Raw genomic sequence first — 18,727 nt, 5'->3', positions numbered from 1 at the left:
TACACTAGTCTCAGGAGCTGAACTTGTGGAATAAAAAAAAAAATGTCTTTGATTACAGATGAAAGAGAAAGAAAGTGTGAAGACAGAAGATGTTTCAATCTACTATATGTGGGCTCTATTTACTGAGAATTGTGTATTACACTACTAAAACTACTACTACTAAAAAGAGTTTGTTTGTTAACCTGCTGTGTTTTTCTTTTATGTGACCTAAATTAATGCCAAACCGGTTACACCTGGAAACCCAGGTATTAATGGCCTACTTTTGTGGGTTAACAAGGTTTTTAAGAGACTGAAATGGAGGCTCCAAATACTGCGGAGTTGATTGGCTGATGAATAAAATCAAAATATCCTGACAGACTGGCCACCAAAACAAACATGGGTTAAGTCAATGAACTCAATGAGAATGAAGGTTAGATTTGTATTTGAACTTGAATGAATGTGTAAATGTAACTAATTTTATTTAGTGATTAATCAACATTTGTAATGTCTGTATGTGAATATTTAGCTTTTTATGACTCACAGACAGAACAGAGGCTCAGTGTAAAGAGGAGAAAGAGTTTAGTTTGGTGTCAAACTCACTGTTGGTGTGTGGAGCAGAGAGAGATGATTCTCCGGCCGTCGACAGAGGCTGGTCGTCCTTTTCTCTGTTAACATCTGCCTCCCTGTGGAGGAGAGAGGAAGGACTGCACGGAGAAAGAGAGAGGAAGACTTAATCAGATCCTTTACTTAAGTAACAGTAGCATTACCACAATGTAAACACACTCGATTACAAGTAAAAGTCCTGCATTTAAAATCCTACTTAAGTGAAAGTATTATCAGTCAAATTTACCTAAAGTACTCACTCTGCAGTAAGATTCCCAGTGACTGATATATTAAATACATTTAATAAAGTACATTATTAATACTGATGCATCAATGTGCTTGAGGTGGAGCTAGTTTGAACTAAATCTAAAGGAAAGGAAAGATGATTCATTTTCAGACTTTTCTCTAATCTTTGATCAGTTTATTCTTTTTTCTTTGGGCCTCAAACAGATATTTAAATGAAACCATGTGAGATGTTTAGAGAGGAAAGTCTCTTCAGTGGAACTAATTACTAATAAACATCTGAAACCTCAACCAGGAGTGTCAAGCATTAAATTTTTTTGGAGGGAGCACAGTTTCACTATCTTAATGTTCACAAAAACTAAGTTGTTGCCCATAATCATCTAATTCAGCTGCTATTTATCATCAAACTGCCCCTATCAGTAACTATCTACAACTTAATGACACTCCAATTATTAACACTTTATTCATTCACTGTCCAATATTGAATAATAATATTTAACAAGAAAATGTTGGTGTAAAGGCTTGACTCAGGGGTTTAGTTATCGGGTTAGCTAGCAGCACTGTTGATTATTTAACATTAAGTAAAGAAAGCTCACATTCTCAACACATAGCTCCTGTTTTTACTGACAACATTTAGCTCTCAAGTCCTCATAAAAATCTCATTATGTCCATTCTCTGTTCTTGAAGGACACATTTCAGTGCTGTAAATTTGTTTTGACAAAAACAACGATAACTTAGCTAGCTAGCTTGCTAATAATAGCAAACAACAACAAGCTAACACTAATGTTAATGACTTTAGGGTCATAGTTAAAACCACTGATGTCACTTAAAGTCACTTTAAAGGGAAATTACAAATTAATTCAAGTCAAACTGTTTTATATCGTGAGCTGAGGTTTGTTATTCATACCTCACACTGCGGTTAACGACGAAATTACACAACTTAGAACTTTCTAGCTGGAAGGAACCAAGTAGCCTAAATAGAGGGGAGGGGGGTCTGCATATGAGTTATATATATGAATTAAAACTATAGATTGTATATTATACACAGTGGTGGAAAATATCTTCGTACATTTACTCAAGTACTTTACTTAAGTACAATTTTGAGGTACTTGTACTTTACTTGAGTATTTCCATGTGATGCTACTTTATACTGCAACTCCACTACATTTCAGAGGGAAATATTGTACTTTATACTCCACTACATTTATTTAACAACTTTAGTTGTTTTTCAGATGAGGATTTGACAGAATGAAATGTATTGGAGTGGAGGTATCAAGTAACTTAAAAAAGTAAAGTACGAGTACTTCAAAACTGTACTTAAGTAACTTGAGTAAATGTACTTTAACTTCTTAACACCACCCACCATTACAAACATCATCAGGGCATCAAATTGGCACAAAAAGTCTGACTCAGTTGAATTATACAATCAAAAAGAAAACTACCTGACCAACTGGAATGAAATGACCAAAACACAAACTATATTATGTGTCTCTAAGATGCAGCTTAACACCACCATGAATAAGGGATTCATTTCTTCACAAAGCACACGTACACTTCTTGGGAGAGAAAAGAAGAGAAAAACACTCCTCATAAATATATGTTATAATGGATTGTACTGTTTAAAGTGTATTCATTACCTTGTGATCATGTGTTTTCTTGTGAATCCATAGTATGCAATTAACTTTGGTGGTTATGTACGATAACTTTAACATTCATGCTAATAAGCTTACCGGAATTTGTGGGAGGGATGGCAGATGGTTATCAGACTACAGGAAATAGTCTCTCATTTTGAATGTGTGTCTTATGTTTACTTTCTCAGACTAATAAAAGTGATATACAGAGGAAGTTATGTCTGTGTATCGTGCTGCAGATACAACTTATCAGCTTAAATCACAAAAAACAGGACTGCGGCTGAGAGACAGAAGCATCGCGTCTAAACAAACTAAACTTAGACAAATTTAAACAAACTGAATTCAGCTGGGGAGTGCATTCACATGAAGGCAAATACATGTTTTAAACTTTATCCTTAATTACGTCTGTGTATCACTTCTTTTTCATCTTATACTGCGTTCAAATGCACAAACAAACTTTAAAAAAAACAAAAACAGCCCATCTACTGCCACTAATACTACCATAGTTTGGATTTTATTTCAGATGACAGCATAGTGGTTGTTTGTAGTAATATTAAGCATGTTTTCATCTAACTGTTTCCATGCACATTTTCAGTTTGTGCGTAGAAATACCGACTGCAAAACTGATCTGAGGTGTTAAAGTTGGCATATCCAAAAAGAGAAGAGACAATGAAAGCTGAAGGGAACTTATATTTCTAATACACCTTGACCCTGCTGTATGTTGTACACGATAATCATGTAATCTAGTGACGTCATCTTGAATAAATGAAAGGTAATTAATGGAAACATGCAACTGATAAACATGTTATTTTGTTGAAACTTCAGAAATCTTGTGTGACAACTGAGTAGAAATATAAAGAAATATGTAGCCTGTTTGATTTTTGCAACTTTGTTTGGTAACCTGCTGTGGTTTTAACTTTTATGTGTCATGACCTAAATAATGCCGAACCGGTTACACCTAGAAAACAGGATGTCACATTATAATTTGACTATTTTATTCAGTTTTATAAGCGATTAAAGAGGAGACAACAAACCGATCATTTAAACTTACTGCTGAGTTGACTAATCGATCAGTCGATCGACAGAAAATGACGTCATTTATGACTCAAAATTCTCTGGTTTCCAGCTTCTCCAGTGTGAGAATATGCAGCTTTTCTCTATTTTATATCATCGTATTAAAAACATCTTTGGGTTTTGGGCTGCTGATTGCACAAAGTAAGACATCTGAAGACGTCAAATTGGGCTCTAGGAAATTGTAGCGGGTATATTTGAATATTTTCTGACATTTTATAGATTTAACAGTTCATTAATCAATAAAAAATATCCAACTTTTTAAATCAGTAATGTAAATAACCATTAGTTGGTAGAAATTATTATTTTTTCCCATTACAAACATTTGCTTCTTGACCAAGTTTCCTTTCTAATGTCTAATAAAGGCAAATGTTTGATCTCTAAATATAAAATATGAAGCAAATATCAATATATCAGTCATCAGAAATCTCCTGTGATGCCATGTTATGTCACTGAGAAACTTTTCTGCTCCTCTGAATAATACAAAACCGGTTCTCGATGTTCTTGTTTAATATTGTGTTTGATATTTTAAATGAAGCCTCACCTTCTGGGACAGACCCCCTCCTCTCCACTCAGGCTGCCGTCCCTCAGCCCTCTGTGGCAGGACGGCGGGCTGACGGCGGTGCAGAAAGCCGTCTCCATGTAGCTCAGCGGTAACGTCCTGTTGACCGGCCGGTGAATCTGAGCCCCGCTCCACCGGGTCAGAGCCGCTTTGCTGCCCGCATAGAAGTGAACGAGGGCCGGTAAGGAGTCGAAGGCCTCCTCCTCCAGGCTGTACTGGACCCGAGTGTACGTTTCGCCGGACTGCACCACCTTCTTCTTGATGAGGAAGTGGAGTGTTTTCTGGTCCCAGTGGCTGGTGAGGACAAAGTCGCCCTGACTGGACTGAGAGTCCCTGATGAGGAAGTCACCATGGCTCACCACCAGGCTCTCCGACACCTGAGGAGATATTTTAATCAATATTCACATGTTTCACATGTTTCACATGTGAATATTCACAATAGATTTGTGTTTTTCCTGCTCCAACCATGTTTTGTGTTAGTTCAGTTTTTGTAGGTAAAGGATACGTCAGATTGTTTTGATTGCAGTTAGGGGTAAATAATGTGCAGAGTTTGCTTTCACATTTATGTGCTTAAGGTTGAAAGTTTCTCTCTCAGCCGTGTACGTACGGGGTGATTTTGTGACATCACAACCAGTTTGGAGCCAATCATGGTCCAGTATGTGTGCAAACTTGAAGCCTTCAGTGCACAAACACTGAGAATGAGGAGAAACACTGAGGAGAAATTTCTAAAGAGGTAAACTTTATATTTAAGACACATGATCTTTAAGGTTACAGTTTGGTTTTGGTTATAGTTATGCTTTCTTTCCTGTAAAAACCCCTCAATGTCAGATCATCCACTTTTATTCCTACTTTTAAATCCTGGTTAAAAACTCACCTTTACACAGCTGTGTCCCACATATACAGTATACATATATATATATATTTAATAGTAAAATTGTTTAAATTTTTTCCATTATAATTATTTACATATACTGTATATTTTTGTTTTAAAGGTGCAGTGTGTAGAGTTTAGTGATGAACTGTTTTGATGATCAATTAATCATTTGGAGTCTTTTTAAGAAGAAAAATGTCCAAGTTTTCTGATTCCAGCTTCTCAAATGTGAATATTTCCTGGTTTCTTTAGTCGTCTGTGACAGTAAACTGAATATTTTTGAGATGAGGACAAAACAAGACATCTGAAGACGTCGTCATCAACAACTAATCCATTAATCGAGAAAATAATCAGGAATTAATCGACAATGAACATAATCGTTAGTTGTAGCAATACAGGTGTGTGTCATTGAATTGTGTGTGTGGTGTGTGTGTGTGTGTGGTGTATGTGTGTGTGTGTGTGTGTGTGTGTGTGTGTGTGTGTGTGCGTGCGCGTGTGTGTGCGTGCGTGTGTGTGTGTGTGTGTGGCAGGCGGACCTCCCAGGGGATGCGTCCGTGGTACCAGGCGTGGCTCCTCAGGTTCGTGCCGCTCAGCTTCAGCTCCTCCTCCAGCTGCTTCCTCAGGTTGTCCGACGGCGGCTCCAACCAGAACTTCTCCTTGGAGAACTTAAAGGGCATCATAATCAGACACGACAAGAAACACGGAAAAAACAACAACAACAAACAACAAGTTCAGACCATCAGGTAGCCTCCACTTTTAGATCAAGTCCAAGTTGAGGTTTTCTATTGTGCTTATTATCACATTAAGTGAACCAGCCTGCTCTCTTTCCTTAGAAAAAACTGCATGAAATGTGCGTCTGCCTCAGACAAAACAAGCATCGCGGCAGCTTTCTCTGCTCTGTTTTTGTGAGAATGTTTGTGCGTTATTGGATGAGAGAGTGGGGAGGTGGGGAGGTGTTGGGGGGGGGGACAGAAAGCTCTGGCATTCCCACACTGGCATCCGCACTGGCGGCACCAGGGCCCTGAGACCCAGACCCGTGGTGGAGTCTTGGCCTCGTCGCCGTGGCAACGTCATTGTGCGATGGGGGTCATCATTCAGTGGCGCTTTGTCTGTCGCGTCTTTACACAAACACACACACACACACACACACAAAAGAAAGAAACGGCGCTACTGTATATCAAGAGTTTACACCAACGACGGGACGGGAATGCTTTTGTCTTTAGGGCACACACACACACACACACACACACAGTTACTGTTATCATACTGTTATATAGGTGACATGTTGCTTTCTTTCCCCTGACACCTCCCACCCCTCCTGCTTTGACAGAATGGTTTGTCCCACTGGACTGGGAATCAAGGGCTGGGCACTGGGCCAGGACCACTTCAAAACAAAATAATGTGTGTGTGTGTGTGTGTGTGTGTGTGTGTGTGTGTGTGTGTGTGTGTTGCAAGGGTAAGGACCTGGACGTCCCTAATGAATAGCTTTAATTTCATTAGCATTATCATTCATTGCCAGCTTGTCCCACTCGAACAAGTGTGTTTGTCAAGTACACAAGTATCCAATTATAAGTCAATGAACTGGAAATTCTCTCGCTTTCTGTGTCTCTTTCCGTCTTTTCCAGGCAGAGCTGCCGGGCCCAATCGAGGCCACCACCGCCACTGCTGCTGCCGTTGCCAGCGGTAACCCAGGCAGCTTCAAAGTATTCCCCCCGCATTCCCCAAGTCCTTTCTGTCACCATCCTGATTGAATTAGAGCCTGAGTGCCGTGTGGAGAGGATCACAGCAGACAGACGAGGTTTAATTTAACCTTTACTGAACCTGGTGCCACCGCTGGGAACAGAAAGTCTATTGTCTGACAAGAGGAAGAAGCCGACGGAGGCCGCACATAAACTAGATAAGAGAGTGTAAAACGGAAATATAACTGATGTCATGTAAGAAGAGAAGCTTACCTTCACATATTCTCCACTGCTGTCTGTCAAGTCCAGTTGGCTGAAAAACAAAAATAACACAAGTATGAGAAGTTTATATCTATTGAACTTTATTCTACAGCTGTAACTTCCTGCTTCAGGTTTAATCACTTTTTTTTACCTTTGCTTGACTTTACTGTACCAACCCTAACCCTAACCCTAACACCCTGATGCCCTAACCCTAATCCTAACGCCCTAACACCCTAACCCTAACACCCTAACCCTAACCCTAACCCTAACACCCTAACCCTAACCCTAACACCCTAACCCTAACCCTAACACCCTAACCCTAACGCCTTAACCCCTAACCCTAACGCCCTGACGTCCTAACTCTAATCCTAACCCTACCCTTAACGCCCTGACACCCTAACCCTAACCCTAACACCCTAACCCTAACACCCTAACCCTAACCCTAACCCTAACACCCTAACCCTAACACCCTAACCCTAACCCTAACCCTAACACCCTAACCCTAACACCCTAACCCTAATCCTAACACCCTAACCCTAACCCAAACCCTAACACCCTCACCCGAACGCCCTAACCCTAACACCCTAACCCTAACCCTAACACCCTCACCCTAACCCTAACCCTAACCCTAACACCCTCACCCTAACACCCTCACCCTAACACCCTAACCCTAACCCTAACACCCTAACCCTAACCCTAACCCTAACCCTAACCCTAACACCCTCACCCTAACACCCTAACCCTAACCCTAACACCCTCACCCTAACCCTAACCCTAACCCTAACACCCTCACCCTAACACCCTAACCCTAACACCCTAACCCTAACCCTAACCCTAACACCCTAACCCTAACCCTAACCCTAACCCTAACCCTAACCCTAACACCCTCACCCTAACACCCTAACCCTAACACCCTAACCCTAACACCCTCACCCTAACCCTAACACCCTAACCCTAACCCTAACCCTAACCCTAACCCTAACACCCTAACCCTAACCCTAACCCTAACCCTAACACCCTAACCCTAACCCTAACCCTAACACCCTCACCCTAACACCCTAACCCTAACACCCTAACCCTAACACCCTCACCCTAACCCTAACCCTAACACCCTAACCCTAACCCTAACCCTAACCCTAACACCCTCACCCTAACGCCCTAACCCTAACACCCTAACCCTAACACCCTAACCCTAACATCCTAACCCTAACGCCCTAACCCTAACACCCTGACGCCCTAACCCTAACCCCTGATGTGCTTCAGATACAAAACACACAAGCAATAAACCTCTCAAACATGGGTCAGCTGCTCCTCCCTCACAGTAAGTCTAAGGCTGCTACTATTTTCATTACTGATTAATCCAACAATTATTTTGTGATTAATCTATTAATCTTTTCCTGTGAATGACTGTAATGTCCCAGAGTCCAAGTCGACTTCTTCATATGTCTTGATGTCTCCAACCAGAAGTTAAAACCCAAAGATTATCACTTATATGACAAAGAAAATCATTAAATCATCACATTCAAGAGGCTGAAACCAGCTAAGGTTTAGCATTTTGCTTAAAAAACAACTAAAAAGCTTATTATATCATCAAAATAGTTGCAGATTAATGTCTAATTGTTGCAGCTATAACTAAGGCTTACACCTGTCTTTCAAACATTGTGAGTAATGTGTGTTTAATATTAACAGTTGAGCACATCGAAGTAAACAGCTGATGGCGCTGATTCTCCCGTCAAACGCAGTAAAGCACACCAAAAAAAAAAGTTATAATAATAATAATAATGGCACAATGCAGTGATGTTATTAATAGATTGACAGTCGAAACTGAAGTGATGGAAAATATGATAGAAATCCTGGTGATACAGACTATGATAGACTACTGCAGTCAGTTTTCTGTCCTCTTGCACAACTCTTGACAGCAGCAGTGAGTTAATTCGACACCACCCAGCAACAGCTTGCAACACAACAAACTGTTTCAGGGACGATGAGGAACATTTCTGTTGCCGCTGCTGCTGTTGTAAAACCTAATATCTGCAAAAAAGGGAATCTTCTTTTCTGCTCTGCTGTCCATCCAGTGATCAAACCAGTTGGCATCTCACCAGTTTTTTGAAGGCTCAGGGAGTCATGAAATTCTTCTCAGCATAAAGAGGACCAGAGAGACTTTCAGCTGAAGTTAGAACATGTAAAACTGCATGTTGGCAGTGTGAAACTTCTTTTTTTTTTTTTTTTTTTGTTTCGGTCACTCTGCTCTTCCTCAACATTCTGCATATTTCCGCAAGTAACGTCAAGGGAGGTGACCTTTTGTTCCCAAAACACAAACTCCGAGAACAGACAGCAAGCAAACACACACACACACACACACAAGCAGATGTGAACACACACACAAGTAAAACATACAGCATGAGAATCTCCCTCAAAGTCAAAAGTTACGTTCACAAGCCTCACATATTTTATGTTCTGAATTGCATAATGGGGTGATAAACTTTGAGTTCATGCCCTGTTTTCTCATGTTTTGTTTACTTGTGATTATGAAATAATTATTTCATAATCACAAGAAAACGCATCATGAAAAAAAATCGTGAGAAAATAAATTCAAATATTTTGAACATCTGACCTTCAGTAACAGTAAAGCAAAAGGTCAACAGGAAATACTACTTCTCTATTATGTGACATATAAAGTCTGTGTTCAGTTTAATGTAGATCTACTCTACAGACTTTATATTCTATATTGTCCACACTGTCGACACGTTAGTAGTGTTACTTAAAAAAACAGTTTTTCCTCTTTACTAAACTGTCCACTGAGTGTGAGAGCATCATCATCATCATCATCTACTCTTCTCCATACAGACAGAATGGAGGAGCTTATCGATGGCTGAAGAGCAAAACCTCCTTTCTGAAAAATGCACTGTTTTGAGAAAACTTTAAATTATATTACTATATTACTATATTATGTGTTAACAATATCGTAATAACCATACAAAGATACCGTAAACAACACCACATAATATAGTAATATAGTCCAAAAACAGTGTGTTATGTATTGGGTATCCTTAACAAATAGCATTCTGCAAGAAAAGAACAAGTTTTCTCAAAAAAGTGCATTTTTCAGTTTTGCTCTTCGGCCATCGATATATTGGTGCAAACCAACCAAACAGCTGCTGACATCTGTAGGTTTAAAGAGGAGGTGACTGTTTTCCAAAGACCAAGAGTCAAAGGTAAGCTAACTATCTCTATTGCTAAGTGCATATCAGCTACTCATTACGAGAATCTCTTTCATTTCACCAGATATTTAGCTCATGATCAATAATACTGTAGTAATAAACTGTGGCAGACTCACCTACAACACAACTTTATTGATAGAAAGCAGTCAGAAAGCCTCTTTATGTGTCGATGAAGGCGGTGACTGAAAAGCTATCATTATTATTATTATTATTATTATTATTATTATTATTATTATTATTGCTGATATCCATCTGTTAAGTTCATGGTTGTTGTTCTCAAACTATAAGGTTAATGTAATGTTTTACTGTTTGTATGTTAAAACCTGTTTGTAATACTTTGTATAAGGTGCTTTGGCAGTACTGTACTTCTACTACTTGGTGACATAGTGACTATTCATCATTGTACACCCTTTTGTTCAATAAAAAGTTGTTAACGAGGCAGAATTTGGAAATTTTCTTCTTAAAAAAACAACTCAAACTGTTTAATCGGTTCACAAAATAGTCTGCGATTAATTTATTAATTGGCAACTAATCGACTAATCGTTGCAGAACTACAGTTAAAGCGGATCCGTCAGCTGTTAGATAATGTTTATGTTTCTGAAGCGTCGTCGAGGAACTGAGAGACTCAAGAGGAAACACCCTCAGCCCGGAGGCTGCGTTCCCCCAACCAGCATCAAATTTTACAGCACTTCCTGCTCCATAACATCAACACACACACACAGAAACACCTAGCTGTGGTTCAAAGCTCCCATAATAACCCAAAACAAACGTGGCGCCGTCTACAGAGAGCAGGTTTTACTACGGAGACATGAACAGAAACAAATTTCTAATGAAGGTTGAGGTCGGAGACTCGATGACACGTCATCTGGTTAATTCATTAACTGGAAAACAGAAGTGAGTCTTATCGGATCCTTTCAGCTCAGGAAATCATCAGCTGTTAAGCAGAACGTGGTCAGTTCTGGCTTTTCTTCAGTGATTCACCACTTTTCATACCACAGAGGTTTAGTGAACAACACACCAGCAGATTCAAGTCTTTGGTTTCTTTCACTCTTCTCTTGCTCTTCTGTTTATATTCAGTAACAATTTTCATAATTAAATAGACAAAACAGATCTATTAGTATTTCTGACACACATATTTCTGGATGACATTTGCACATTTGGTTAAATTTATATTGAATTGACACTTAAGTTCTGTTAATTTAATATCATTTTCTATCATTTTGAGTTACCGCGGTTGATCCGGGGGACGTCTGGCCTCTATCATGTTAAAGTCTGATGCATGAAGTTATGTTAAATACCTGCACCTGGTCCTGGACTATACCAATCCCCTGCAACAGCACCCCTCCTGTTTGTAAAATGGTTTGTCCGGCCGGTGTTTTTTAGTTCTGTTCTGTTGACGTCTTTGAGGTTAGTTATTAATCATGATTGCTTTGTTCTTTTTGTATTTTCTGGGTAAATAATAACCCACCTGCATCCCGTGCCTCGCTGTTCGGCCCCTTACTGTACTTAAGGACACTTTCACATGTGAACAGGAGGAGTTCCTTATAATTAATGCTGATCCGCTCTACTGATCGAGCTACAGACAACCTGTATAAAGTCTTATAAACAGACGGGACATTTACTAAAAGAGCTCCATATTTTCATATTTGTCACCTGTTTCGCGACAAGAAGTGTGAAAACAGCTGTGAACTGAAAACTATGACGATATGATAGAAGAAGAGAGTTTGTTCTGGATTTTAAAACGTATTTTTGCTGTTGAAGCTTTAATTAACGACCCTCGTTATCTTCTGATCAGTTTCATCATCGAGACTCCGACAGGAAGTCACGTGAATGTCTCATATTTTCTTGAACACTCAGTGAAAAGTTGAACATTTTTTACCAGCTGCTCCACATTATCAAATGGAAATATTCTAGATGAGTGGTTCTCAACCTGGGGTCCGGGGACCCCCAGGGGTCTTTGAGGGGGTTCCCAGAAAAATGGGGAATATTTTAGTTTCATTATTACTTCGTCTACAGTAATGACTAACTAATATCTTATGATGTGGATCTCTGAGTCTACATCTGATTAAACATCTGCAGCCTGATGTGTCCTTGACAACAAACAGGTTGAGAATCACTGTTCTAAATATCTCGTGCATCATTTTACACTCATGTCCTCATCATATGACAAACTGTATTTGATATCTTATCTTTAGAAATTTGGGAACCTCGACTGGAATTTTGTAAAGATCTACGTCTGTAGAAGCAGAAAATGATCAATTATGAAGCTGTTTATAATAAATGATAGTAAACAGTGTTTATTACAGTGTTTTAGGTTATTTTAAGCTACTTTTTGCTTGTCACAGCTTCAGTAGAGCTGGAAAATGATTTAATATCTTCATTTATTGACTTTTAGGTGAATCATATTGATTTGATGTCATCTTATCATGTAATTATTTTTCTATCTGATTTATTGATTCAAAACCAGCTCCAATTAAAAATGAGCCAAATTGGTTATTGATTTTTTTTCCCGCACATAGTATGAAGAGTTTAATCTCATCTGATGCGAATCAGTGGAGCAGAACTGTTGTGATTATATTAGTATATTAGTAGTAAATTAGTTTGATTGTATTATATGTGGTTTTACATATGTTTGCTGTATCGTGATTCTATATATTGATATATGTATCAGAAAGTTTCCTTTTGGATATAATGATTGAAGATTAACAAACATGATTCATTACCACGACTATTAAGTTAGTTATTACTGCCAAACATCTCTGACTGTGAAGCAAACATATGATGTGATCGATCAATCAATAACCTGCTGAGCTGAGTCAGACAGATGATTCAGTTCATGTTTTTATGATTTTATCATCGCCTCACACATCCCTCACTGTCTACTGAAGGTTAAAGTCCCCTTAGACTTTCTAACGAGGAAACTGAACCTTTTTTAGTGGAAAAACCAAACGAGACCGAAGTTATCAGTCAAAGCAGCGTATTTATAAACGTCTGGAGGAATATTATAATTCATTAAAATGTAATAATTTCTTCTGACATAAACTATAAAACACTGGTGTCTTTTTGACAAATGTTACTTCATAATGAGGACGTTCTCTACAGTTAGTTCAGTAAACTGTATCATAAGGCTGCGACTAACGATTATTCTCATTACTGATGAATCTGCTGTAGAGCTTCAATGATTAGCCGCCGACTATTAAAATAACCTCCGACTATGTTGATAATTGATTCATCGTTTTTAAGAACAAATTCTCTGATTCCAGCTTCTCAAATGTGAATATTTTAGTTTTTTTTTAGTCCTCTGTGACAGTAAACTGAATATCTTTGTGTTGTGGACAAAACGAGACATTTGAGGACGTCAGCTCGGACTCTGGGAAACATTTTTCACCATTTTCCGACATTTTATAGACCAAACAACTAATCGATTAAGCGAGAAGACACAAATAGACATAAATCAATAATGAAAATAATTAATAATAATGATAAAGAATTGCAGGCGAGGCGAGGACAACGCAGGAATCTCTAGACTTTTTTTTTTTTGACAAATGTTCCATCATATGTGAACGTGATGATAAAGCAAGTAGAAAGAACTGTTTTTTGTTACTTAACTACAACAGTCTGACACAGAAAGTTCAGAAAATTGTATAAGTATCGTATAATTAAGCTGTAACATGATATGAGAAAATATCTGCTGTCATATATCAAACAGCTTCCTTCTACCTGACCGTAACAACTAATCTCATACCTTATTTATAACCATCAGTCACGTACCTGTCGTCATCTGTAATTTAATGTATTTGGCTGCTATGACGATTTAAAGGACCAGTATGCAGAATTTAGTGGCATCTAGCAGTGAGGTTGCCCCCTCCACCTCCCCTTCAAAGCATGTAGGACAACCTACTGTGGCCATGAAACTGGCAAAAAAACACGCGCCAATATTGGTTTGTCCATTCTGGGCTACTGTAGCAACATTGCAGGCTCCACGGGAAAAGAACCGCTCCCTATGTAGATATAAAGGCTCATTCTAAGGCAACAAAAGCATGATTCTTATTTTCAGGTGATTATACACTAATTAAAACATACTTATTAATATATATGAGTTCTGCTAGATGCCACTAAATTCTACATGCTGCGCCTTTAATTTCCCTCCAGGGATGAATAAAGTCATCTATCCATCCATCTATCCATCTATCCATCCATCTATCCATCCATCTATTTATCTGTCCATCTATCTATAGGTCTCAGTCAGGTGTACATCAGACTGAAGCGGGCAGGGCAAAGAGGACAGAAGTGAAACTCTGCTGCATCTCTGATCTCTATTCTGACTGAAACTACAGCAGATCAAATTGCTGCTCTTATGTAACACACAGTCCAGTCCAGACTGAGCTGCACCCTCCACACACACACACACACACCTCTGACACACACACACACCTCTGACACACACACACACACACAGCCTGAACCAGCCTGCTAACAAGACATTCACTTCAAAGCTGCTGTAAATGTTTTACTAGTTTACGAGCTTTTCATGTTTTTTACGGTTAACTCATGAGGTTGTTTCCTGCTCTGCGTGCTTCAAACACGCACTGCACGCAGAAAAAAAACAAAAAAACGATTAAAAGTTCAAAATATTAAGACAGTCCCTTAAGATGTCAGAGTTGTAGTTTACAGATGACATACCTCACATTTTTTCCTCTGAATGTCTCAAGTTTGTTCACATAAACAGATTCAGAGTTTTTAAACACGTTGACAGAAGAAGAAGAAAAGTTTGAAATGACGCAGAAAGCAGTTGTTTTTTTTTCTAACCTGCAATTCGCCTTCTTCCCCCCGCAGCGACTGTTAACTCCCCGGACTTCACACATCTTCTCCCCGCACAGCCCGACGCACCGCAGCGCTGAGAGAGCAGCGACCAGCTGACTGACCGCTGCGCTGCGCAGGCGGAGCGCTACTGCGCATGTCTGCTGCTACACCTCCCACGTGTTTTAATGGGTTTTATCACGATATAAATTATACAAATGTGAAATATTATCTATGAAGGATTAGAGTCATTGTTAGGAAAAAATAATCTGCGTTTTAGAGAAAAGTTTTCATATTAATTTAAAAGTTTTTTCTCCAAATATTATGACGTTTTTCTCTCAAAAGCAATTTGAAGTTTTTAAAGTATCAAATGATATTAATGACATTATATTGTTACATGAAACCAACGTGATTTTGTATCACAAATGCAAAATTCAAAATGAATCGAATGATGATGATGATGATTATTTATAATATTGATTATTGTTGGGTCTATGTATAGCCTTTTATTTTCAATTTAGTCTTTATTATGTTTTGTTGTTGTTAGTGTTAGTAGCCGTAATTTTCAAAATATTAAAATAAATAAATGATAAATATTTAAACAATCGTCTTTTTTGTTCGTTTGTTTTAATATGAGTTCAAAAAACGGCCGGAAGTGTGTTTTCACCCTCAAATACACAAAATCCTTCAGGTGGACACGGACAGCATCCAAGCAAATAATCCCTGTAAAGCTTCAAATGTTATTAGAATATCACATCTGATAAAAAATAATAATAATAACATTTGAAGCTGTACAGGCGTTGCTGATGATGTGCCACCTTTTCTCAATTTTCAACTTATTATATGGGTTATTTAAATTATCTTTAATATCATCAAATATTCAATAATTTCATCATATCAGTTAATTGAAAGGTTATTTCCAGGTCACTAGTCCAGAGTTTAACGATTCCCTTTTGTTTATTTATTTGCTGGTAGTTTCACTAAACAGTCTTGAGTTGATGCTTGTTTTTCAGGCATGAATTATTGTATAATTGTTAACACTAAACATAGAAGTGGATTAAAGAGGAATAGTTTTGTTTTTGATGCTTTTTTATTTTCTGCTCCATCATCTACTGCAAAAATCTTCATCTTACTGAGTAAATATTATGTATTTTTGAACTATAAAAGTCTAATTTTCTTGAAACAAGTTGCCAGTGTGAGGATGTGGCTGATTACTGAACTACAATACTAGAAACTAAATGATATTTGAGTCTAAAATTATTAATCAAACAAGCTCATCTAAGACATCTCAAGTCAGTTCCTTTTTAACCTGAAGTTACAGCTTGACAAACCAAACAACAGACCATTTTTTGCATCTTCTGAAAGAGCAGTTAATGAGGTTTCTCACCTGTCAACACTCCCCACTTCCTGCCAGACGTTCACAGGCTTTGTGATTTCCTGTGTTCCTGTGTATGTGACACCTCGCTGCTCTGTTTGGTTGTCTACGTGTCTGCGAGCGGTTTCAGATATCGGGTCCATCGGCACGTACAAATCCTGTTTAGAAGTCACTTTCTGTTGGTTAGTCGCCATGATGGTCAACTGTCCTACTGGTCTGCCGGTCTCTGAAGCATCCTCGCTGCTCGGCGGCGCCTCTTGGCTCTTCATGAGGCCTTCTGAAGGGTCATAGAAGCAGCTGTCAGACGTTGAGGTCAAAGGTGAAACTCGCCTGGGTGACGGGGTGGCTGGCAGGGGCCGAGCCAGAGGAGAAACGGGCAGCGCCTGGTCCAGACTGCTCACGCTGAGGTTGGACAGAGCACTGAGCAGAGGGGATTCTCGGACATGTCCCCCCGCCCACCCCTTGCTCTCCTCCTCCACCTCTCCCCCCTCCTCCTCCTCCTTCTTCTTTTTCTTCGTCTCCTTCGGCCCCCTTAAGCTCTTCTTCTGCTTGTCGCTGCGGGGCACGGTGCCCACGTGTGTGTACATGTCGCTGGAGCGGGCGTAGCTGGGGCTGTGGAGGGCGGACTCCATGTCATCCACCGACTTGTCCTCCACCACCACCACCGGTTTGGCAACGCTCTGGCTCACATCATGCTCTAGGATTGCCTTGTTTTTGTCTTTTTCTGCCGGGCGGCGGGTTGAGAGATTGGTGAGGCTCCCAAACCACTTGAAACCTGGAGAGGAGGAGGTGGTTAATTAGTGGAACCATTAAAAAAACACAAAAACAACAAACACAATAAAAACATACCCAATAAGACAAAAGAAACAATCACAATCAGTGGGCAGACTCAGCATACGTCCTTCGTAAACAATGTATGATGGCTGATGGGATAAGGGTGTTATAGGTGAAGAAACATGTTTTCAACCTCTGGGAAGGCAGTTGTTGGTGCCTAAGACGAATAAAGGTTTGCAGCATTGAAAGGTGCAGTGTGCAGAATTTATAAGTATGTTTTAATTAGTGTATAAGTGATGAACCTTCAGAGAATTATCAGAGACTCTGCAGCTCCTCTCAGCTTTATAGTGAGTTTCAGCTCATTGTTTATCTGTCCGGCTGCAACTTTACTGTTTTATTTCACTCTCAGCACTCTCACAGCGTCATTTCTGGCTGCAGCAGGCAGCTGTTTTCAGAGGAAAAAGCCCTAAAAAGTCACTGTACACTACCTGCTCAGCACCAAACGGCAAACAGACACAGTTATCTGTAGATAAAGAGGCAGATATTTCCCTCAGGAGTTGGTGGAGACCAAAAACAGAGCTAAAAGAGAGTGAATATTGGACTTACATTCACCAGGTGGACAGAAACACGACTCCAAATGAATGATAATGTTGCTCCGTAACTGCTAAATGTGGAAATAAACAACTGTTTGCTAACAAGTTCAACATATCAACTAAAAAGCTGATGTCAGTGTTGTGTTCACTTCTTGTTTCTGCTGAAAGCTTGTGGCTAAAATATCGGTAAACGCAGGTTTAACCATTTAAAAACAGTCATGCAAACCACTGTTGTAATGTCATAACGGTCTTGTAGTGTTGTTTAGTTTGAAGGACTTATTGTGAGCATCAAAGCCAGTAAAACTAATGTGGCTTTAGACTTTGAGTCATTTGCAGGGTTTCCCAAACATCTTTAATCATAGTTCTCCGAATTCTAATTAGTCTTAAACTTGGCATTCTTCTGTTTTGTTTTAAGAGTAAAGAGTCCTCTTCAAATGATGTATAAATCAATTATGCTTAATTATTTTGGATCATTTCTAATTATAAATCATAAATGCCTGACTAGTATATTACCACAGTGTATCTGTGATATGTTTGTATATCAGACCACCCGAAAGGTCTTGACCTTAATGAGACACTGAGACACGCTGATCTGATGATTAACTGCAGGAAATGACTTATCTGTCTTTCAAAAGATAATACTTTGCACTCAGTAAAACATGTACCCTTCAGCTCTTAACCGTGTGAACGCGGCTGTTTAAAGAGGAAAAAGCCAAAAAAGTCCAAATGCATCTGTTAAAATCATTATCATCAGGCAGGTTTTTCCTGCTTCTTCCTGTTTCGGGTCTTGAGCTGAAGCAGGTCTTAAATTATTCCCTCAGTGATATGTAGTTGTATATTTTTAGAGAGAATTGAATAATAGTACAACCTTGTGGGACCAGCAGCTGCAAACACTTAATTTTCACTTTGTCTTGTGCAAAAAAAAAATAAAATAAATGTTTTCTTTGCGTTCGAGTCACCCGAGGAATGTTGTTGTACCCTCATCTGCTGAAACTCTCATCGTTTCTATTCTGAACTGCAGCCCTCGAGCTCTCAGCCCATGTTTGATTATGTTTCTGCCCCAG

The 18,727-nt window shown here is 39.1% G+C and overlaps 1 protein-coding gene across 2 annotated transcripts in view; it reads right to left on the bottom strand.

Moving 5' to 3' along the window:
- Positions 1-18,727, bottom strand: part of sh2d3cb (SH2 domain containing 3Cb) — a 46,047-nt gene that overhangs the window by 23,074 nt on the left and 4,246 nt on the right. Inside the window, exons 2-6 of one of the 2 annotated variants that reach the window (XM_067572832.1) lie at positions 16,309-17,071; positions 6,913-6,952; positions 5,497-5,625; positions 4,072-4,466; positions 580-683 (exon numbers count right to left, since the gene is read on the bottom strand). In XM_067572832.1, the coding sequence (XP_067428933.1) occupies positions 580-683; positions 4,072-4,466; positions 5,497-5,625; positions 6,913-6,952; positions 16,309-17,071 (1,431 nt within the window). Of the gene's footprint in view, positions 1-579; positions 684-4,071; positions 4,467-5,496; positions 5,626-6,912; positions 6,953-14,930; positions 15,077-16,308; positions 17,072-18,727 lie in introns of those variants that run through there. The other variant, XM_067572839.1, reaches the window with a different exon arrangement.

Source organism: Thunnus thynnus, chromosome 2 (genome assembly GCF_963924715.1).
Source record: "Thunnus thynnus chromosome 2, fThuThy2.1, whole genome shotgun sequence".
Taxonomy (NCBI): Eukaryota; Metazoa; Chordata; class Actinopteri; order Scombriformes; family Scombridae; genus Thunnus; species Thunnus thynnus.
Note: the sequence above shows the minus strand (reverse complement) of the source record. Positions and strands in the feature narration are given on the sequence as shown.